Below are 23,837 nucleotides of genomic sequence, written 5' to 3'. Positions count from 1 at the left end.
AAATATCATATTAGAAATGACAGAATTATAATATATGTTAATCTATCTTCTTTGCTAGGAAAAACCTCCATATTGAAAATGATTTTAGTTGGGCCCTGGTGGCTCATGCCTGTAATCCTATCTACTCAGGAGGCTGAGATCTGAGGATCTCAGTTCAAAGCCAACCTGGGCAGGAAAGTCCGTGAGATTCTTATCTCCAATGAACCACCAGAAAAACGGAAGTGGTGCTGTGTCTCAAGTGGTATAACACTAGCCTTGATCTGAAGAGCTGAGGGACAGCACCCAGGCCCAGAGTTCAAGCCCAATGACTGACTCCCCCCCCAAAAAAAGATTTTCTTTTGAGGCAGTAGTCTGTGTCATAGATATAATGATCTGTTTCCCTTGAAGAGTGTTACTTAACATGATTTGTTTTGAAAAAAATTATGTGTACTACGTTTGTACAAAGGAAGACCTTTGTATATGTTAAAATATGTTTAAAATATGTTAAATTCTGTTAAATGTATGTGTTATGACTAAAAAATATATAATATAAACTGTAAGTTTTTGGGGTTTTTTTGTAGTACTGGGGTTTAAACCTGGGCTTCTTGCTTGCTTGGCAGGCACTCTGTTATATGAGCCACACCCCAACCTTTTTTGTTGTTGTTGTTTTATGTTTTATGAAGATAGTGTATTTCTTTATGTAGGGATCACCCTGAATCTTAACCTTCATTGATGGGACGAGAAGCACATGCTGTAGCACCCAGCCATTGTTCTTTCCAAGTAGCTGATGACAGGTGTATGCCACTGTGCCCAGTTATTTGTTAAGATGGAGTATTTTGAACTTTTTGTCCAAGCTGGCCTTGAACCATGATCCCCCATTTCCATCTTCCAAGTAGTTAGGATTATAGGCTTGAGCCACTATACTCAGCTTACTCTGTTTATATTTGAGGGGTTTTCTTGATTTTTGTCCAGACTTTCCTGGACCATGATCCTTGTACTTAGGTTTCCTACTGTAGCTGGGATGACAGGAATATACTACTATACCTAGCTTTTTCAACTGAGATGGGATCTTGGGAATTTTTTGTTTTGCTTAGATTGCCTCCTGCATAGTTGCAGTGTGAGGCATACTTCGTTGCATTGGCTTTCTCCCAGTTGACATATGGCAGCAATTATGTCAATAGGGAGCTGGGGTCCTACTAACTTTTTGCCCAGACCATTCTCAAACTGTTGGAACTCTTGGCTTCTCTCAGAGTAGCTAGGATAATAAGTTGTGAGACACTTGTACCTGGCCTTAAACTGTAATTTTAACATGGCTTTGGGCACAAGTTACTTCTTAATTTTCAAGTGGCTATGAGTATTGCAATTCTTGAAAATACTTGACAATTTTTTAAAAAGACATTAGCATATACATTTTGGTCTGTGATGCTCATATTGTTTAGAGTATAGTTATGGCCCATGGAATACAAAAGTAAAGTCAAGCTATCAGCAAGTCTGCTGTATCTACACAGACTTCCCACTTACTCTGTTTCATTTTATTACAAACTGTAACCTCAGCCTCACTGACTGTCATTGAGTCAATGGGAAGATGGCAGTTGTGTAATAACAGTAATGGGATTTATAATTTATAGGGCACATTCTTATTTTATAATTAGTGAGACTTTTCTAATAATTTTCTTCAAAATCTTTTAGGAGCATCCTTCATGTAGATGAGGTGATTTGGGGATATGAGAAGTAATTATGGACAGTATTTTTCCTCTTTTTTAAATTTAATTTTATTGTCAAGGTGATGTAAAGAGGGGTTGCAGTTATATACGTAAGGTAGTGAGTATATTTCTTGTCAAACATTGTTATCCCCTCCCTCATTTTTTGGACAGTATTTTTCGAACTCTTATATTTGGCTTCTTGTTGAGAATTTGCTTTACTGAATCCCCAGTGTCAGTGGCATTATATGTATTTTAATATTAAAGGTATAATTCCATATATGTACATGTACATATAACCAATTCATTTATTTAGCCAATGTATCTTCATATATGTGCATTTATATTTTATGTGTGTATACTTTAAAAATGGATGTAAGTTGGTTGAGCATTTTAGGCATGTTAGTTGACTTTACAAAAACATGGTATAGGAAACAGGAGCTTGAAAAATATTATACAAGAAATTTAGTGAATTGGAGATTGGGGGAAATGGTTGGTTGAATTAAATGCCTGACTACTTTAATGTTGATGGCTTCAGAATAGACTGGTTTACTCTGACAAGTACATAACTTTCAAAGTTTTGGATCTAATATACTTGAGTATAATTTTTATAGTATTATTAATTGGCACTGAAGAAGGCTCAAGATTTCAATGAGGATTCTGTTTTGCAAAAAAGTTAAGATTTATCACCAGCTTAGCAATGTGTCTGCATTTTAAAAGATACAGGCTGTTGTATTTAGTTTGAAGAAGCAGCAACCTGTTGCTGATTTGGGGCTGGCTAATGTTTTCATACTAAAGTAATAATTGTAATGACAATCAACATTTGTTGAAAATTTATTTTATACCTGGCATAGTGTTGATCACTTTGTATATATTATCTTGTTAAGTCCTAACCACATTTTGAAGCAGATATTATACTACTTGGTTTCATATATAGGTAAACAGAAACTTAGAAAATTTGAGTTACTTGTTCAACATTTCCAAGTAACTTTAGAATTGGATAGATATCCAGCTAGTCTAGATCTAGATTTCCATATTATACCACCTGCCAGAAGTACCAAAAGAAAGAAGTGCTTTCCATTTAAATAAATACATTCATGATATAGTTTCAGCGGTTCCTGACATAAAATTAATAATTTACCCTATAAGCTGAGGAAATTAGAATTAACACTGAAATGAAGAATGACTTTTTGAAGTGTACTTCCTGAATTAAAAAAAAGAAAAAAATACAAGCTACATTAATAAGCATGTACCGAAGAAGATAATATTTGATGTTAGGGTTCTATATTGTAATTCAGAAATTATCAAAAATTATATTGTATTTATGGTTACAAATTTAGGTCCACTAATACCAAATCTGAGTGTTTGGTAAAGCAAATTTGAAATTTTATATGAAAGAGAGTTGTTCAGTTGGCACATCATGTGAACCAAATGGCTTAAAGATTTCTCCAGTGTTTTGCTTGTCCTCAGAGTCCAAGAGTGTACATTAAATTGAGTTGAAATTAGCAATATAGATTATGCTTTCACATTGATATGCCATTCTGTATGTGCTGATTTTCACATAAGTGGACAGATTGTTAAATAGCGCTAGACATTATGACCTTTATTGAAGTATAAGTAAATGATTTATTGATCATGGTTCTTAGTTACTTTGGAAACAGCTAGAAACAGTTTTGTTTTTTGCCAGATTACATAAAATTAAATGAATACTTTTATCTATACTTGGGAGAATTTTAAGGACTTTAGAACATATGTGAATGAATTTTGTGAATGAATTAAAAGAAAAACCTTTCAAGTTGTTCCTGTGAAGTTTGAAACTGAAGTTAGAATGCTCTTAACATTTAATTTTTTATATAGCTGTCTGTCCTTTAATAATGCAGAACAATAATTTTACACTTTGAATTGTTTTTAAGCCTTTACCACAGCTGTCTTTAAATTTTTTAAAAAAGCGTTTTTAATATGTTAGTAAGCCAGCTTTCATGAGAATCAAAATTCCAATAAGTGCCGGGCACTGGTGGTTCATGACAGTATACTAACTCAGGAGACTGAGACCTGGTGGATCACAGTTTAAAGCTAGCCAAGGCAGAAAAGTCTTTGAGACTCTTATCTCCAATTAACTAGCAAAATGCCTGACTGGACTGGTAGGTGAAGTAGTAGAGTACCAGCCATGAGCAAGGAAGCTGAGTGAGAGCTTGAGGTCCTGAGTTCAAGCCCTGATAATGCCACATACACATAAAAAAGTAAAGTAGGAATAATTAAAAGTTAAAAAAAGGGAAATGAATTTTAAAGCTGGAAGAGCTCAGGTATTTCTGTAGCTAAGAAACAGGCTGACAGCGGTGAAGTAATTGTCCTGTAGTGTAACTATACCAAGATGTCTTCGCTCATCCTATGAAGTGTTTCACTCGAGGGTTTGTTCATCTATAGTTAGATGAGAGCAGATTTAGAGCATCCTAGAATATGTGACTTTATCCTGTTCTACTAATTTTAGTAGTTAATTAACGATAAAGAGTCTCATGGACTTTCCTTTCTGAGCAGGCATTGAATTGCAATCCTCAGATCTCAGCCTCCTGAGAATCCAGAATTACAAGTGTGAGCAATTTCCAATTCTTCTAAAGTCCTGAAAAACTGTTTGGTTGATATTATTAATTTTGATTTATTAAGATACTCAAATTTTCATTTTAATGTATGTTACATTGTTTATTTAGATTGAATAAACTTTTTATTTGTTAATTTTAATTAGTCATAGTTTAATTTGCATTTTATATCATTTACAGTATTTTAGTTTACAGGAAAATTTATTTTCCTAAAATAAATTCTGTTTATGAATATTTCAAAAGTTTCTTTAAAATTATTAACTGTAGTAGGTAAGTGTTGTTCTTTAGGATCATAGCGTTCTTAGATGCTATTTAGGTTTTTGATCTGTTAACTTTTGAAGAGTTTGCCAAGGTTTATTTGTCTTACCTAGAGGAAAGGCTTGCTCACCTGTGGAAATGCATCATTGTATGTGTGTATGTGTGCGTGCTATTAATAATATCAACCAAACAGTTTTTCAGAACTTTAGAAGAATTGGAAATTGCTCACACTTGTAATTCTGGATTCTCAGGAGGCTGAGATCTGAGGATTGCAATTCAATGCCTGCTCAGAAAGGAAAGTCCATGAGACTCTTTATCGTTAATTAACTACTAAAAAGCTGTTGTAGACGTATGGTTCAAATGGTAGAACACTAGCTGTGAGCAAGAAAACTTAGGGACAGCTCCCAGGCTCTTAGTTCAAGCCCCCGGACTGCCCTCCGCACTAATAAATTGGAAATGTATGAAAATAAAGTAATCCTTATAGAATATGCTAATTTATTTGTATTTTTAACCCAGTTTTTGTTCTGTAATTTCCTAAAAATATTATTCTGAATAGGATCTTTTCCTAAATCTCTATTCTTAGCAGGCACAACTTTAATTCTTGGGTCTTGGTTTGAGTCATGTGACAGGTTCCTTTCTCAGGGAAGAAGACCTAAAATAGTGCTTTTTTGGGTTTAATTGTGTAGGAAAGGGCCAACTAGATTTATCACCAAGAGTGCATGTATTGGATATTAGGACTCACTTTACTATGTATTTTGTTTTCAAATCAAATGTGTAAGAAACAGCAGTGCTTTGAAAAATACCAAATGGAAATGTTCTTAGGAATATTTTTCATTGATAATTTTTGTTGAACGAATGAATGGAATGTCAACATTTCTGTTTTGTTTCCTGCAGTTCATGCTGTAACATTGTTTCTCAATATCTTCGGATGTCTGGCTTGGTTTTGCGTTGACTCTGCAAGAGCAGTTGACTTTGGACTGAGTATCCTGTGGTTCTTGCTTTTTACTCCTTGTTCCTTTGTCTGTTGGTACAGACCACTTTATGGAGCTTTCAGGTAAAGTGTGTACTTTAAAAGATGCTCTTTAAAACCAGTAAACTTTAGTATAACTTAAAAGGAAAATGGAAAAGTTTTCATGAAAAATTTTTATTAATGTACAACATACCTCTTGTAAAGTTGAATATAGCATACCTGTGTATTCATTGGATCATACAATCTCATTCTTTCAATTGAAAAAAGAAAAATGTGAAAATCAAAGAAGGAAAGATAAAAAATCTATAGATCTTGTTTGTAGAAGATATTCATGCCTCCCCTCTCTGGAATCATAACATTTAAATAGATGATTTTGCAGTCATATTTTGTGTGCGTGCGTGTGTACGCACGCGCGCGCTTGTTTGTGCATGCTGATTCTGTGACTTGAATTCAGTGCCAGGATGCTGTCCTTGAGCTTTTTTGTTCCAGGCTAATATTGTACTGTTTGAGTCATGGCTCCCCTTCTGGCTTTTTTGGTGATTAATTAGAGATAAGAGTCTCATCAACTTTTCTTCCTCTGCTTGGCTTCAAATTGTAATTCTCAGATCTCAAGCTCCTGAGTAGCTAAGATTACAGGCACAAGCCATTAGCACCTGGCTATAATCATAATTCTTTTTTTGGGGGGGTCTGGTCATGGGGCCTAAACACTGGGCCTGGGCGCTGTCCCTCAGCTCTTCAGCTCAAGGCTAGCGCTCTACCACTTGAGCTACAGCGCCACTTCCGGCTTGTTTTCTTTTTGCCTATGTGGTGCTGAGGAATCAAACCCAGGGCCTCATGCATGCAAGGCAAGCACTCTACTATTGAGCCACCTTCCCAGCCCTATAATCATAATTTTTAAATCAAGGAAAAATATATATTCAATACTTTCAGTTATCAACTTAATAACTTTTCTGTGCAAATTCATTTTTAGTTTTTCAAACAAAAGAACTATTTCCAAAAAACTATTTAGGTTATAAGATGAAGTATAGTATTTTGCATAGTGTTTATTAATCACCAGTTAAGATTACTATTTACCTTTTGCATGTTTGTGGTATATTTATAGATATTAGGAGATTGTGATTCATTAACTTACTGTTTCAGAATACTCAATTAAGCAAGTTCCTTCATTTTTCATAGTTTTGAGACTTTTTGTCTAATGTACTTTGGGTCTTGACCACATAACCATTATTTGTTTTTTTTGGGGGGGTCCTGTCATGGGGCCTGAACTCTGGGCCTGGGCACTGTCCCTCAGCTCTTCAGCTCAAGGCTAGCGCTCTACCACTTGAGCCACAGTGCCACTTCCGGCTTTTTTCTTATGTGGTGCTGAGGAATCAAACCCAGGGTCTCATGCATGCAAGGCAAGCGCTCTACTACTGAGTCACCTTCCCAGCCCCCACATAACCATTATTATATTTTATGTGTACCTTGTTGGAGTATTGCTTTAAGAAATGCATTGGTCAAGATGCATTGACTTATCAAGTAACATGTGGGATTGAAACTCCTTTGTACAACTAAAGTTAATTTAAAAAATAAAAAGAAATGAGTACTGGAACTGGGCCTGATGGCACATACTTATAGTCCCAACATTCAGGAGGAATGCTGGGGAAAAAGTATGAACCTAGGACTTCTAGGTTACCCTGTGTAGTATAGTGAGGTCCTGTCTCAAAACAAAAGCCGGGTACCGTGGCTCATGCCTGTAATCCTAGCTACTCAGGAGGCTGAGGATTACAGTTCAAAGCCAGCCTGGGCAGGAAAGTCCATGAGACTCTTCAATGAACCACCAGAAAAATGGAAATGGCGCTGTGGCTCAAGAGGTAGAACACTAGCCTTGAGCTGAAGAGCACAGGGCCAGCACTTAGGCCCAGAGTTCAAGCCCCATGTCCGACACACACACCAAAAAACCCCCCAAAAAGCCACAAATAAAAGAACCCTAAAACAAAGCAAATTTTAAAAAAGGAAACACTAGGAAATATTGGTAGAGATTATTGTTCTTTATAGGCAGAATTAAAATTTTGAAAATGGCCATATTGCCAAAACCAAAGTCCCAATGTCATTTTTCACAGAAATAGAAAATTCAACCCAAGAATTCATATTCATTATTCAAGTATAAAAGACCTTGAATAGCAGCAAAAATCCTGAGTAAAACACAGTACCAGACTTCAGATTATACTACACAGTCATAGTAACAGCAGCATGTTACTGGCACAAAAACAGACATGCAAGTCAATGGACCAGAATAGAAGACTCAGGAATATGCACACACAATTACAGCCCTCTGATCTGTGACAGATTGGAGAAGAGTCCCTTCAAGAGGTAGTGGAATGAGATGGGTAGAAAAGATCTAGGTCATGTCTTGCAGTAGGAAAAGAGAAGGAGAAATAAATATATTCACACAATGCTAAATAAAACAAACCACAAATAGATGTTTGGGTAATCTAGTTACACAGGTAGGGATGGAAGGATGAGGGGTGAGCGGCACTGGCGGCTCATTTTACACATTCCTGTGGGTTCCTGTTAGAGCATCTCCCTTTCCTGGTCTACTTCTGTGACCCATCCTCTATGGCCTGTATGCTTCAGGCTGGCAGGTTTTATGGACTTTTTTCTCCCCAGCTAGGATTAGTAGACTGTCAGCAGGACTGTTTATTTTACCTTGTAATAGTCTCCAGCTCCCTTCACACTACTGAGGAGCTGAGGAAGAGCTCAGATCTCCTTGATGTTTTTTTTTCTTCTGGGTTTATTTCCCTGTAGTTTTCCGTCTCCAAGTCATTTAGTTTTCTGTCTCCAAGTCATTTCCTCGTAGTTCCCAGTTCTCTTTTTCTGTCTTCAGAATCTAGCCTTTTCTTTGTCAACAAATTCTTCCCACTGATGGCATAAAAATGGCAGATGCTTCTACTTTTTCTTTTTTTTCTGTTTTTTTTTTTTTTTTGTCAGTTGTGGGGCTTGAACTCTGGGCCTGGGTGCTGTCCCTCGGCTCTGCAGTTCAAGGCTAGTGCTCTACCACTTGAGCCACAGCACCACTCCCGGCTTTTTCTGTTTATGTGGTGCTGAGGAATCGAACCCAGGGCCTCATGCATGCAAGGCAAGCACTCTACCACTGAGCCACCTCCCAGCTTTGCCCTACCTTCTGCTTATTTGTTGAGATCTAGTCTTATTAGCTTTTGCCCAATTTCTACCTCTTGAGTAGCTGGGATTACAAGTATAAGTCTCCGTGCCAACTTTATTAATATTTTTAACATCCAGCCTCTATTTTCTTATTTCTGTCATGTTTTCAGTATGTTAGCCATAATTATACTGGTAGATAGAATTAGGAATATTTTTGTGAGACTTCTCCTTACAAATTATTTTAACCAAGTAAAGATCAGAAAGATTATGGTTTGTCCATACCAAAAAAAAAAGTTAGACTTTATCTCAAAAATCAATATGGTTATTGAGGATCACACCTGTAATATCTGTATTGTGGGAGGTGTAGGTAGGAGGATCATGGTCTGAGGCTGGCCATGGTAAAAGTGGGATTCTTATCTGAAAAATAAACTAATACAACACAAAGGGCTAGAGCGTATCTCAAAGTGAGGGTGCTTGCTAAAACACTCTGAATTCTAACCCCAGCACTGCCAGAAGAAAATAAAATGGCTTGAGTCTAGAGACTGGATTTTAAACCTTCTATAATTCTTGTAGCCAAAGTAAACTACTAAAAGACAGCTTTGCCTTTTGTAAGGTGAAGTCACTTGTTACATTTCCTCCCCTTTGACAGTTGAAATTAAACTGCTTTCATTTTTACATTTTTACATTTTACTTCTGACGTTATAAATCCCTAGACTACGTTCTTAGTTACAAATGAACCTTTTAGAGTATTACAGATATATTACCTGAGTTTCATTGTGCAGAGAACTGAATGTAATGCTTTATGGGGGAAGTTGAATGAAAGTACTTTGTATCATCAGTGTACTTTACCAGTGTGTAATTGTGGCCTTTCATTTTTCTGATACACTCACAGGACTTTATCTGTTCTAAGGTAATCCCGCTACATGAAACTGAATGGGATTGATAAAGAAGTTTGGGAGTATGTGCTTTAGAACAATCCAAGTTTATTATGTACCAGAATTAAACGTGGTATTGTCCTTTTCTCATTTAGTATTTCTGAAGGATTGTAACTTTTTTCTTAATTTGGATTTCCACAGATCACTAAACATTATGTAGACACTGCAACACAATATGTATTTTTAATGTAGAGAGCATTGTTATAGAAAAGCAACAGTAAGAAAGCTATGTGGTTCTTCTCATCGAGCAAAGTAAAAACCTCATAATCTTGGTTTATGGTATAAACCAGGGCTAAGATTTACAGAATCGTAAGAGGATATTTTCTTTTTTAATCTTTACTGTAATTGCTCAAAGGGGCATCATTGTGATATTTACACACATGCATATCAATTTTATGTTGATTTGCTTGATCTTTGATAAAGTATTCTACTTCCATATATTTTATTTCTTTTTTTGTTTTTGTACAGGGATTCTGGTAATGGACTTCCTAGTTTGGCTGAAAACATTGTCATTTCATGCTCATTTCTGACATTGCTTTTGGTGCTATAAATTATGTTGTCTATTTCTTGTAGCAAAAGATTATTTTTTTTAAGTTTAAATTTTTTTAAATTGGGTTACGGTTATATAAGTAAGGTTGTGAGTACATTTCTTGTCAAACTTATTTACCCCCCCCCAAGATTATTGACGATGCTATTCCATTCCATTATTTACCAGCTTTCAACATTTTAATTGAGGGCTGGGAAGGTGGCTCAGTGGTAGAGCACTTGCCTTACATGCCTGAGGCCCTGGGTTCGATTCCTCAGCACCACATAAGCAAAAAGAAAACAAAGCCGGAAGTGGCATTGTGGCTCAAGTGGTAGAGCGCTAGCCTTGAGCTGAAGAGGTGAGGGACAGCACCCAGGCCCAGAGTTCAAGCCCCATGACCAGACCAAAAAAAAACAAAACCCCAAAACATTTTAATTGAGGAATGAGCCATAAACCTTAATGATGATCTTTCAAGGAAATGCCTTTTATCATTAGAATCCCAATATTGTTTTCATTTGCATTTCTTTTATGGTCAGTGAATTTGAACCTTCTTCATGTATTTATTGACAATTTTTCTTCTGAAAAACCTCCCAGGTCCATTTAATAGTTGGATTATCAACTTTGGGGACTTTAAGCTCCCTTTTGTTGGGAGCTTAGAAACCATTTTTAAAAATTAAAAAAAATCTACTAGGCTCCTTGTTTTATACCTGTAATCCTAGTTACACAAGAGGCTGAGATCCGAGGATGTGATGATTATGTTTTGAAATTAGCCGAGAAAACGATGAGAGTCTTATCTCCAGTTAACCACTAGAAAGCTAGAACCGGAAGCATGTCTAAAATGGTAGAACACCACTTGAGCAAAAAAACAGAACAAAAGAAGTAAGAGCTTGAGGCGCTGAAATCAAGCCCTAGGACTGAATGTGCACATGTGTGCACCCCTTCCTCTCCCCCAGCCCCACCTGTTTTTGTTTGGTGTTGGTTTTGGAGCTTGAACTCAGGCCTGGATGCTGTTTTTGAGCTTCTTTTGTCCAAGCTAGCACTTGAGCTACAGCTCTGCTTCCAGCTTTTTTTTTTTGGTAATTTAGTGGAAATAAGAGTCTCACAGGCTTTCTGTCCCAGCTGGCTTTCAACTGTGATCCTCAGATCTCAGGCTCCCCAGTAACTAGGGTTACAGGTGTGAGCCTGGTGCCCTGCTTGCCTATTCCCACTCCACCCACAGTGGGTTTTCCTAGTCTGTTCCCTTGGTCTTCAGGTTTGTTTTTGTGCCAGTATCATCCTGGTTTTGTTACTGAGAATCTATAGTATATTTTAAGGTCTGTAAATAGTTTAGATACCTCCAGCATTACTTTTTTTTTTTTTGGCTAAGAATTGCTTTGGTTTTTGGGACCTTTTGTGCTTTCATATGAATTTTTGGATTGATTTCTCTATCTCTGTGAGGAGTGACGTGGAGATTTTGATGAGTATTGCATTGAATTTGAAGGTTGCCTTTGGTAGTATAACCACTTTTCACAGCATTTTGCCAGCCTATGAACATGGGAGGCCTTTCTACCTTCTGTTGTTCTCTTCATGGTTTTATAGTTTTAAATGGAGAAATCCTTCACTTCTTGATTAGGTTTATTTCTAATTATTTTATTGTTTTAAGGCTAATATGAGCAGAATTTTTCTCTTAATTTCTCTCTCATCTAGCTCATTGTGTATATACAGGAAAGCTACTGATTTTGGCATTACTTCATATCCGGCTACATTGCCAGAGACGTTTATAAGCTCTGGAAGCTTGAGGGTGGTCTGTGGAGTCCTGTAGATTATAGGATCATGCCATCTGAAGACAGTAGTCTTTTGTCTGTAAAGTGGTACAAGCTAGGGACACAATGAGGGATTGAAAAGGATCCCCTTCATGGTCGAAAGCCATAAAAAAATAGAGACAGAGATTTTTTTTTCCATGACTTTGAAACACACCTGAAGTAGGTGGAGAAGCTAGGTTACAGTGGGGTTGAGAAGCCCATGAGAAGAGAAATCAATGGTACACCACTCTTTCAAGGTTTTTGTTACTGACGGAACAAAGGGAGATAGAGTGTTAGGGGGAGCAAGCCAGTGGCAGTGATGAAGACTCTTCAGAGCAGAGAATAGTAGAAGTTGAAGTGGCTGCTCCATGAGAAACATAAGAAATAAGTTAAAGGTTTCTATGCAAGTATTAGCTTTGAAAGGATAGACACTAACTCTTCACAGAGTAGTAGGAGCAAGGTTTCTAGACATATATCTGTGAGCTAGAAACTGCATCTGAATGGGTAGTTAGGGAATGTATTACTCTGGCTGGTGTTTTCCTCTTGATAAACAGAGTTTTATGCTGATGTTGAATAACCAAAATGTAAAAAGCCTTGAAATAATCACTGTATTGAACTGAATTGGGCTGATTTCAGAACGTTGAAAATTTAGTCAGTCTTAACAAGTGAGGGGAACTTTTAGAAATTTAAGTGGGTTTGTTTGTTTGTTTGTTTGTTTTGGTGTTTGGTTTTTTTGAGGCAGGCTGTGCTTGAACTTGCTCTTCCTGCCTCAGGCTCTTGAGTTTTGAAATTACAGGTATGGACAGCACAACTACATACAAAAATTGGTTTTAATGATAATTCACCATATTATAAAGATTAAAAAAAACACAAACTATAAAATCTTCTTAATAGATGAAGCTAAAACATTGACAGAATCTAACGTAGTAAGTTTATATTAAAAACACTGAATAGTGGGCTGCCCGTGGCTCACACCTGTAATCCTAGATACCAAGGAGGCTATGAGCTGAGGATCACGTTTTGAAGCTAGCTGGGGATAGCCTGTGAGATTTTTATCTCCAATTAACTACCAAAAAAGCTGGAAGCAGAGCTGTGGTTCAAGTGGTACAGCACTGGCCTTGTGCAAAAAACCTCAGGCACAGTGCCCAGCGCCAGGACCAGCACACATACATGGGAAAACAACAAACTATGGAATAAATATTTGGAATAGAAGTCCCCTACTATTTTAAATAAAAGGCATCTGATAAAGAGCATCTAAAAAAGGAGTCTAATGGTGTAACTTTTCAGAACAACTAATAAACCATTTAACAAAATGGATACCAGGAAGTAGAAACATGTTCTGTGGGGGGCGGGGAGGGCACACAGGTAGAGAGCAGATGGGTGAGCAAATGCAATTATGTAAAAATACAGTCAATTATAGACATATATTCAATGTACATTATATAAAAATTGAATTATATAACTTGAGGGTAGGGATGGCAAGGGAAAAATATGGGAGAATGATGGAGCAACATTGATTAGGATGCATTGTACTCATAACCTACTTAATTGAAGCTCCTTTACAACTACTTAATGAAAAATTAAAATAAAAAAGACTGGAATCCCTAGATAAATCATATCCTGTGGTTAAAGATGGAGAACACATTCTTTCCATTTGTATTCAAGGATTTGTTGGATGTTCTGGTCAGTAAAATCAAACGAGAAAAAGAAATAAAAGGCATCCAGGTTAAAAGGAAGAAATAAAACTGTCTTCATTCAAAGATCCATGATCATTTATGCAGAAAATATAAATGGAGAGTTAACACTTTTTTCATATATTAGAAGAGGCACTGTTATGACATGTATTCTCTTTAAAAGAATTAGTAGATTTGTAGTGTAATCTCAAAATCCCAGCAAGTTGTTTTGTAGAAGTATGAACAGGTGATTCTAAGGGCATATGGAAATATACTAGGTTTAGAATGTAAATGTAGACAAAATGAACAGTAGGACAAAATAGAAATAAAAATAAAGCTGCCTATATATGGAGTGCTGGTTGTTGAGGTTATAAAAGCAACTAAATGCAGGTAACTATTTTTAAGAAATGATGCTGGAACAATTAGATATCCATATTTCAAAAAGAATCTATCTGTATTTTTTAAACCAGCTTAAAAGGCATAGGTAATTATAAAATTCAAAAATAAAAAAGTTCTAGAAGGAAACAGAAAAATCTGTTTCCTTTGTTTTAGCAAATACTTTTTATGGAAAACAATAAAATAAAGATTTGTAAGAGACCAAACTAGAATTCATAAAATGAAAGCTTAAAATCACTTCTAATGTACTCTAAAATTATATTTTTATACATATGCACATATTGCAAAAATAAGCCACAAACTGGGGTAAAATCTTTGGCATGCATATATCTCATAAAGGTGTGTGTGTACATATACACTTAAACCTTAAAACTCAAAAATAAGGGAAACTTTTCAGAAATTGATTTTAATAAACAGTCTACCAATAAGATCTGTAGACGACGTGAAAAGATGCTTACAGTGTTACTAAACAGGAAAATGCAAGTTAAAATAAAAAAAGGATACTACTATACTGTTAGCTTTCACATTGCTATGGCAAAAATACTTGACAGAACAATTCAAAAGGAGGAAAGACTTATTTTGATCGCAGTTTCTGAGGTTTCAGTCCATCATCATCAGGAGGATTTTACAGCAGGTCGAGTCATGTTGAACAGGGAGCAGGGAGGAGTCTGGGTAAGATAAAGACAGCTTCCTTTCACAGTTCCACTATCTTGACATAGTCTATTTGAAATTTTTATCTATCAGATCTGAGGATCACAGTTGGAAGCTAGCTGGGGCAGGAATGCCTGTGAGATTTTTATCTTCAATTAACCAACAGAAAAGCTGGAAGTGGAGCTTCAAAGGGGTTCACAAAGTTCAGTGGATTAAGCCCTCATGATCCATTCCTCTCTGGAAATGCTCTCACAGATAGAGGTTTGCCTTGTGAATCTCCTACCTGTTCCTCAGGCTAGTCCACAGACAAGATTGACAATCCTCAGCTGACAAGATTTACCATCACACTTATTCAGATATTCTAATATTTAAACAGTTGTTTATTAGAAATGGATTCTAATATTAGGCTAGAATTAAAAAGAGTGACCATACCAAGATTCACTAAAATACCAAGTATTAATATAAAACGGAAGCACTGAAATACTCACATTGCCAGTAGAAATATAAAATGAAGCAACTTAATAAAATAATTTGTCAGTTTCTTAAAATGATTAAGATCTGTCATGTGTTCTAGTCATCCCCCTTGGAGATATTAAGAGAGAAGGAAATAAATGTTCATATGAAATATATAAAAACTCATGTGTACAAGCTCATAGCATCTTTATAGTGCTAAAAATTGGGAAACAATCATTAAAAAGTGAATGAATATGCCCATGTAATTGTAACCCCTCTGTACAGTATTTTCACAATAAAAAAATAAAATAATAAATAAGTAAATATTTAAAATTCTGGGGGAAAAAAAAGTGAATGAATAGTTACTCAGGAGGCTGAGGTATGATGATCATGGTTTGAAGCCAGCCTGAGAAGGAAGTCTATGAGACTCTCCAGTTTTCCAATTAATAGAATAACACACTGTAATGAGAAGGAATGATTTTTTTGGTAAATGCCACTATATGGTTGAATCTTAGAATAAATGTATTGAGTGGAGGAAGTCAGACCTTGCTTCCTCATCAGAAAATAAAATATTCCATTACTATAAACTATTAAGAGGCCAACCTTAATGACAGAAAGCTGTGAGTGAAGTAGGGAAGAGAAGAAGTAAGAGTCCGAAGAAAGTGTTTGAAGTTGTTCATAGTATTCCTTGGGTAAAGATCCAGGTTTGTACTTAACTAGTTGTAGTTTTTTGTCAATACTGTGTTTGGCAATGTTTATGGTTTATTGTATGGCAATTATAATTATAAAATATTATTTATACAAAGACAAGCTCTTTTGTCAAGGTGAATTATGATGTATTTGGAAATTGAAAGGACAATGTAAAATTGAAGAATATTGAGTATTTGCATTAGAGGTCACAAGTACTTCTGTTTTAATTTTCAGCCTCAGATAGTTGCAATTTTTTTAAGGTTTAAATGTTAGTCTACATGTGAATGTAAAAGAATGAGAAAACTGACATTTTCCTTTTTTTCTTTGGTCCTGTTTTTTTTTTTTCTCTCCTTCTCCTTCTCCCTATTCCTCTTCCCCTCACCCTCCCTTTTTTTCTCCCTGCCCTCCGCCCTTCCCAAAGGAGTGACAGTTCATTCAGATTCTTTGTATTCTTCTTCGTCTATATCTGTCAGTTTGCTGTACATGTGCTTCAGGCTGCAGGATTTCATAATTGGGGCAATTGGTAAGTTAACACTATTAACTTAATATTTGTATAAATTGTTGTCTTAATGTAGTCAACTCATATTTTTAAAACACAGTATTAGCTGGGTGCCATTGGCTTATTCTATTATCCTAGCTATTTAGTAGACTGAGATCTGATGACTCTAGTTCAAAGCCAGTCTGGGAAATTACAGATCCAGTAAACAAAGTAAATGTTGGCCTGGAGATATGGCTCAAGTGGCAGAATGCAAGCTCTACATAGAAAGTCGAGCTGAGAGTACAAGACTCCTACATACACACACCAGCCAAAGCAAAAAATGGTTAAACATACAATTTTCAAATGTCCTAAGATTTATGGGTGTGTGTGTGTGTGTGTATGTGTGTATATGTCTACATATAAATGTGTGTACATACATATGTATATGTATTCTCTTTAAAGATTACATTCTCATTTTTTTTTTGTTGGTATGAGGCCTGAACTCTGGGCCTGGGCACTGTCCCTCAGCTCTTCAGCTCAAGGCTAGTGCTTACCACTTGAGCCACAGCACCACTTCCAGCTTTTTCTGCTGATATGGTGCTGAGGAATCGAACCCAGGGCCTCATGCATGCAAGGCAAGTGCTCTACCACTGAGCCACCTTCCCAGCCCCTACATTCTCATTTTTAAAGAAGTACATTATACCTAGTTTAAATAATACACATTTTTATTAAAATACACTTTAAAAGAAGATGCATAGGAGGCTACAGAGTAGTTGGAGAGATGGGAGTCCCAGTGATTATGGGAGAGAAAACACTGTGGAGGATCTGAAGGGAATGGTATATACTATATGTTAAATACTATTTTAGTATACACACATTTTCATGCACACAACATACTTGTCTTTGAGAAGTGGAATGACTACACACACATCCATACATCTTTAAATAAAGGGAATTGCTCTCACCACATGGGACACTAACACACTGGGGTCCTTCAGAAACACCAGGGCTGATTTACGATTCTTGTTGTATTCTGGAGCAAACACTCCTATAGAGAAATGGGGAGTGGCGTTGTACACATCTCTACGACTGTCTGATCCAGTCCATCCATTCTTTTTTTAAATGAGCTACAGACCAGTCTTTGTATGCTACAACTTTTTGCAATGTGTCCGTGTACTGAAGTTGAATGAGCATGTAACTAGAGAATCTGAGGACTTTCAATTTCATATGCTGTCTCCAAATTGTAGTAGTGATTGGCTATCTGGCAGCTCTTAGTAGTTTTATATAATGAGCATATATATTCACAGAGAATTTATATAGATAATTAAAACTATTTCTCGGAAAAAGTAGTTTTTATTATTTAAGTCATTTTTTGGTATTTGATGGCAAGTATTGCTTTAAATATTCAAAACATAAACTGCTTTAATAGCACACTTTTTAAAATCCTTGAGAAAATTATTTCTGTCTTTTTTAAATATATATTTTTATTGTAAAGATACTGTACTGAGGGGTTACAGTTACATGAGCAAGGTAATAAGCCCATTTCCTATCGACCATTGTTGATTTCTGTTTTTTAAAACAGATGAGGAAAATGTCAAAATTGAACTTAAGAGCATGGAGGCTAAATCACATACAGCTATTAGAGGGAATATAAAACATTATGGCATTCTAGAAAACAATCTGTCAGTTCCTTAAAAAAAGCAAAACACTAACCAGGAGTGCTAAGCTACTCAGGAGGCTGAGGAATGATGATCATGGTTTGAAGCCAGCCTGAGCAGGAAAGTCTGTGAGACTCTCCAGTTTCCAATTAATAGAATAGAATAACACACTGTAATGAGAAGGAATGACTTTTCTAGCTCAGAAGAGTCTTAGCGAGGGCACATATAGGATAACCTCTTTTGAAATAGACATTGTATAATTAAGATACTTTAATTGATTGAAATTTATCTTGAGGTAATTATAGATTTACAGATAGTTGTAAGAATTACAGACATTGAGATCCCAGCTTCCTTCAGTGCTATGAAATAGGAAAACTAGGACTTTGATGGTAGACATGATAAGGGAACATTTCCATCACCAGAAGATTCCTCATGTTGCAGCCCCACTCACAGGATAGCGGGGATTCTCCTGTCCACTCCTTCCTTAGCCTGTTTGTCGTTTTAGTTATTGTGTCTTTATAAGAAACTTATATAAATCATATAACATGCACTGCTAACTTTTGTACCCAGCAAATTCTCCAGTTTGAACCAGGTTGTAACATGTACTTGTAGTTTATTTCTACTCTTGAGCACAGTTCCATGATAATGCTGTCCCACCTTTTCACTAGTTGAAGAACATCTGGATTCTTGTTTGGAGCTGTTATGAATAAAGCTGTTACGAGTGTTCTTGGGAACATTTTCATGTGAACCTAAGTTTCATTTCTATGGGATAAAAAAGATTGGTTGTTTTGTGTTTCCTTTTTTTAAGGAACTGACAAGATTGTTTTCTAGAATGCCATACTGTTTTGTATTCCCTCTAATAGTTGTATGTGATTTAGCCTCCACCTTTTTGCATACTATTGTCACTATTTTTTATTTTAGCCATTTGGCTAGGTGTGTGCATTGATATCTCACTGAGACTTGAATTTGCATTTTCCTAATGACTGATGCTATTGCCTATCTTTTTCTGTCATGTTTGTGTCTTACTGAAATATCTCATGTCTCTATGCCCATTTTCTACGTGTATTTTTTGTATTGTTGGGCTTCAAAGTATCTTTGTGTTCTAAAAACAAATATGTTGTTGAACATGGGATTTTTGCAAGTCCTTTCTTCTATAATTCAGAAAATGTTGTAATTCTAATTCAATCTGATCCATTTATTAGCTGTGTTACTTGGGGAACAAATCCTTGTCTTTATGGCGTGGTTGTAAGAGTTAAGTTTAATGCATATAAAGGACTTGCCCCATAAGTGCTGGTATGAGTTAGGTATTTTTGTAAAGTGTGCTTAACTTACTTGCCTAAAATTACACTTTCCCTTTTATCGTTTTTAGTGGTTGGATTTCATCCCTTACTGGTCTCAACAAAAATATTCCTGTTGGAATCATGATGATAATCATAGCTGCACTTTTCACAGCATCAGCAGTCATCTCACTAGTTATGTTTAAAAAAGTAAGTAAAATTTTATCTACATAAATTTTCATAGTGAACCTGATGTAAAGTTCTCATTTTCCTGTCTTCTTGTTAATTCAGTAACCTCAATATTCTGTCATTCTTGGACATGTTTGCTGTCTGAGGATTACTTTTTAAGATTAAGTTATACATAGGTATGTTTTAAAAATACATCACATTTTCAGCTTTCCCTAAAATTGAAAGATAGGTTGAATCTCAAATCTGAAAATCTAGGGCTGGGAAGGTGGCTCAGTGGTAGAGTGCTTGCCTTGCATGCATGAGGCTTGGGTTCGATTCCTCAGCACCACATAAGCAAAAAGAAAAAAGCCAGAAGTGGCGTTGTGGCTCAAGTGGTAGAGCACTAGCCTTGAGCTGACGAGCTGAGGGACAGCACCCAAGCCCAGAGTGCAGGCCCCACGAACGGACCCAAAAAAAAAAATCAAATCTGAAAATCTAGACATGAATTTAACTTGACATGATATCAATAGAGGAAAATTTCACCTTTCACATGACGGGCTGTAGTTAGATGAAGATTCATTAGAATATTGTATAAAATTCCCCTTAGGCTATGTGAAAAGAGCGTGTATTAAAAAATGAATTTCATGTTTATACTTTGTTTCCATGCTCAAGTGTTCAGAACTCTGTAGCATTTTTAGTTCCAAGAATTTTGGATAAGGGTACTCAACATACAATTTAAGTCCTGTTAACTGAAAACTTGCTTTTTTTTTTTTTTAAAGTTAAGTGTAATTTGATTTCAATGCATGTGCAATATACATACATGAGTCAAAATTCCAAGGATATAAAAAAGATAATAGTGTAAAATATCTCCCCCCTGCATTCTTCATGTAGCCTGCATATGTTTTTACGTATGGTTATAATTTAGTTCTAACTTCCACATATGAGAGGGAAAAATGTACCCTTTACGTCTCTGAGTTTGACTTATTTAATACAGTTTTTTTTTAAGTCTATGCATTTTTCCCTGTAAATAACAAATTCTTCCTGTGGATAAGTAAAATTCAATTATATGGTATATTTACTTAATATATATTTAGGTAATATATTATATAATATATAGTTATATAATATGTAATATCTATATTTTATATAATATATAATATCCATAATTTTTTATATCTGGCACATTTTCTTGATCTATTTGTCTATTGTAGGGCTTCTGGGCTGTTTCTCTAACCATTTCTTGACTTGGAATCTTTTGGATAAATGCCCAAAAATTGTGTTCCTGGCTCATAGAGTAGTTCTGTGTTTTAGTAGTTCCAAAGTAGTTGCATTAGTTTATATTTCCACTAACTGTAATAGGGTTCCTCTTTCTCCACATCCCTGCCAACATCTATTGTTTGTATCCTTGTTGATGGCCAGTCCTACTTGGATAAGATGGAATCTCGGTGTAATTTTGATTTGCATTTCCTTTATGGCCAGAGATGTTGAACATTTCCTCATGAGTTTTTTGGTCATGTTTACATCTCTGAGAAGTCTCTATTTAGTTTCTTTGCCCATTAATTAATTGTATTATTGATTCTTTGAACTTTTATTTTCTTGAACTCTGTATATTTTGGATATTAGGGCTTTGTCAGATGTATAGCTGGCAGAGATCTTCTATTCTGCAGGCTGTCTTTTTAGCTTAGGAACTATGTCTTTCACTGCAGAAATTTTAGTTTGATGCGATCCCATTTGTCAATTATTTCTATTTGCTGAGTTCTTGGAATTCTACTCAGGAAGTTTCTGCCTATTCCAATAAGTTATGTTTCTCTTTTTCCTGTAGTAGTTTTAAGGTTTCAGGTCTTCATTGAGGTCTTTGAACTATTTTGAATTTATTAAAGTACAGGGTAACAGGGATAACACTTAAGAGTTTTGATGCTGGGTTATTCAGAAAGAGGGCAAAAAGAGCGGGTTTGGATATCAAGGTGGTTTCAACCTTTTATGTGAGAATTTAAAATACTAGTGAGACATTAACCTATTAATGGTTGGTAGACTTTTGGATATACAAAATAGGAGTAAGGAAAGATTTTTCAGGCTGAATTTCTAGACTGGGAAATAGCAGCTTCCCGAGGTAAATGGAGCCTAGACAGATTGCATGGCATCATGACATGAGAAGATGACCAAGGGCAGTCTGCTGCTGGGAGAGGGTGGAGGGAATTTTCATGACAGTGGTTGTAGGGATGTAAGTGAGACACCAATGAGAGTCAGAGTCAGTAATGGAGGCATTAATTCTACAGCTATTTGCAATGGACAATTATGTGTAATACGCCAAACTCTGAAATTCTTTCCCCCTTCCATCTTCCAAGTATGTAATTCTTTTGTTGTTGTTGTTGTTGTTGTTGTTGTTGTTGGCTGTGGGGCTTGAATTCTGGGCCTGGGCATTGTCCCTGAGCTCTTCCAGCTCAAGGCAAGCTCTCTACCACTTGAGCCACAGTGCCACTTCCAGTTTTCTGATGGTTAATTGGAGATAAGAGTCACAGACATTCCTGTCCCGGCTGGCTTTGAATTATGATCCTCAGATCTCAGCCTCCTGAGTAGCTAGGATCACAGGTGTGAGCCACCGGCACCTAGCCCAAGTGTACAGTTCTTTAAGATACAATCCAAGAATGGAAAAGTTGTACAGCCATGATTGTGTTTATATTCTAGGCATTCAAAAGAAGAGTGTTTCTCAAAGAAGATGAAAGTAGTAAAGGGGAGTTGTGCAGTATACTTTGGTATTTGGTTAGATTTTTTAAATCCATAGCTAAAGAAGTTTACCAGTTACTCTTTTTATACAAAGTTTTTTATTGTGCAAATACTGTACAGAGGGGTTACAGTTACATGAGCAAGGTAATGAGTACATTTCTTATCAAGCATTGTTGCCTTCTCCTTTGTTTTTCCCCTACCATCCCTTCCCTCCCACCTCCACAACTACACTCCCCCCCCACACCCCTGGCCTAAATTGTAAAGTTCGTTGTTCAACAGTGTCTTGCATCTCATTGTTACAATGGGTCAACCTGTATCCCTATTTAAACATTTTGTTTTTTCCCTTTCCCTCCCCAAATTATCATCAAATACAGTGAACATGGGTTATACTGTGGGGGAGGGACATACAAAGCAACAAAAAGTCACATGGTACCTTATAAATACATTAGAAACAATAGCAAGAAAGAAAAAAAACCACTTGTGCCCCTATCGTGGGGTTCATTTTGCTTAACATCATCTTATCTGGTCATATGTACCATAGCATTTGATCTTTTCTGCTTGTCCCAGACAAATACTAGTTATTACAAATCAGGGAAACCATAAGACCTGTGTTTCTTTGGGCCTGGCTTACTTAATATAATTTTTTCAAGTCTTTTCATTTCCTAAGAAATGGGACAATGTCATTCTTTCTGATGGAGGCATAGAATTCCATTGTATATCTATATACCACATTTTCTTGATCCATTCATCTACTGGGGGGCATCTCAGTTGGTTCCATATCTTAGCTATGGTAAATAATACTGCAGTAAACATAGTTGTGCTGGTAGCTTTAGTATGGTCTTGTTTGTGATCATTGGGTAAATGCCCAAAAGTAGGATTGCTGGGTCATAGGGGAGCTCTATGTGTGGTCTTTTAAGGAACTCCCATACTGCTTTCCAAAGTGGTTGAACAAGTTAACACTCCCACCAAGTAGGGTTCCCTTCTGGCCACATGCCCTGCAACATCTGTTGTTATTAAATTTCTTGATTGTAGCCATTCTAACTGGGGTGAGGTGGAATCTGAATGTTGTTTTGATTTGCATTTCTTTTATGGCTAGAGAGGTTGAGCATTTCTTCATGTGTCTATTGGCCATTCTTATTTCCTCTTCAGAGAAGTTTCCTTTAAGTCTTTAGCCCACTTATTTATCGGGCAGTTGTTTCTTTGAGGATTTGTTGTTGGGGGTATTAATTTTTTGAGTTCACTAGCCATTGTATGGCTAGTGAAGATCTTCTCCCAATCTGTGGGCTTCTATTGATCTTGCTAGCTATGTCCTTTGCCATGCAGAAGCTCTGCAGCTTCATGCAATTCCATTTGTCCAACTTTTCTTTGATTTGTTGTTTCTGGGTCTCTATTAAGAAAATTTTAGCCTGTGCCAAGAAGAACTAGGGTTTCTCCTATTCCTTTCTGTAATGTTTTCAGGGTGTCTGCTTTGACTCTGAGGTCTTTGATCCATTTGGAGTTGATTCTGGTGCAGGGTGATATATAAGGATCTAGCTGTAGTTTTCTACAGGTGATTAACTAATTTTGCTAGCACCATTTACTGAAGAGGCTGTCTTTCTTCAATTCAATTTTTTTAGCTCTCTTATCGAAGATTAGGTAGCTATAGGTCTGTGGGTTCATTTCTAGGTTTTCAATTCTATTCCTTTGGTCCTAAGGTCTGTTCTTGTGCCCATTCTAAGCTGTTTTGATTACTATGGCTTTGTAGTAGAGTTTGAAATTTGGTATTGATATTCCTCCAGCACTGTT

General features: G+C 36.2%; 1 protein-coding gene across 4 annotated transcripts in view; it reads left to right on the top strand.

The window, feature by feature from the left end:
• The window catches only part of Scamp1 (secretory carrier membrane protein 1), an 86,400-nt gene that overhangs the window by 53,232 nt on the left and 9,331 nt on the right, over nt 1–23,837 (top strand). For 3 of the 4 annotated variants that reach the window (XM_013015929.1, XM_013015932.1, XM_013015930.1), the window contains 3 exons: nt 5,426–5,585; nt 16,169–16,270; nt 19,253–19,370. In XM_013015929.1, coding sequence (XP_012871383.1) covers nt 5,426–5,585; nt 16,169–16,270; nt 19,253–19,370 — 380 coding nt within the window. Of the gene's footprint in view, nt 1–5,425; nt 5,586–16,168; nt 16,271–19,252; nt 19,375–23,837 lie in introns of all 4 variants that reach the window. The other variant, XM_013015931.1, reaches the window with a different exon arrangement.

Source organism: Dipodomys ordii, unplaced genomic scaffold, assembly GCF_000151885.1.
Source record: "Dipodomys ordii isolate 6190 unplaced genomic scaffold, Dord_2.0 Scaffold28, whole genome shotgun sequence".
Classification (NCBI taxonomy): domain Eukaryota; kingdom Metazoa; phylum Chordata; class Mammalia; order Rodentia; family Heteromyidae; genus Dipodomys; species Dipodomys ordii.
This window is presented reverse-complemented; position numbering and strand designations above follow the sequence as displayed.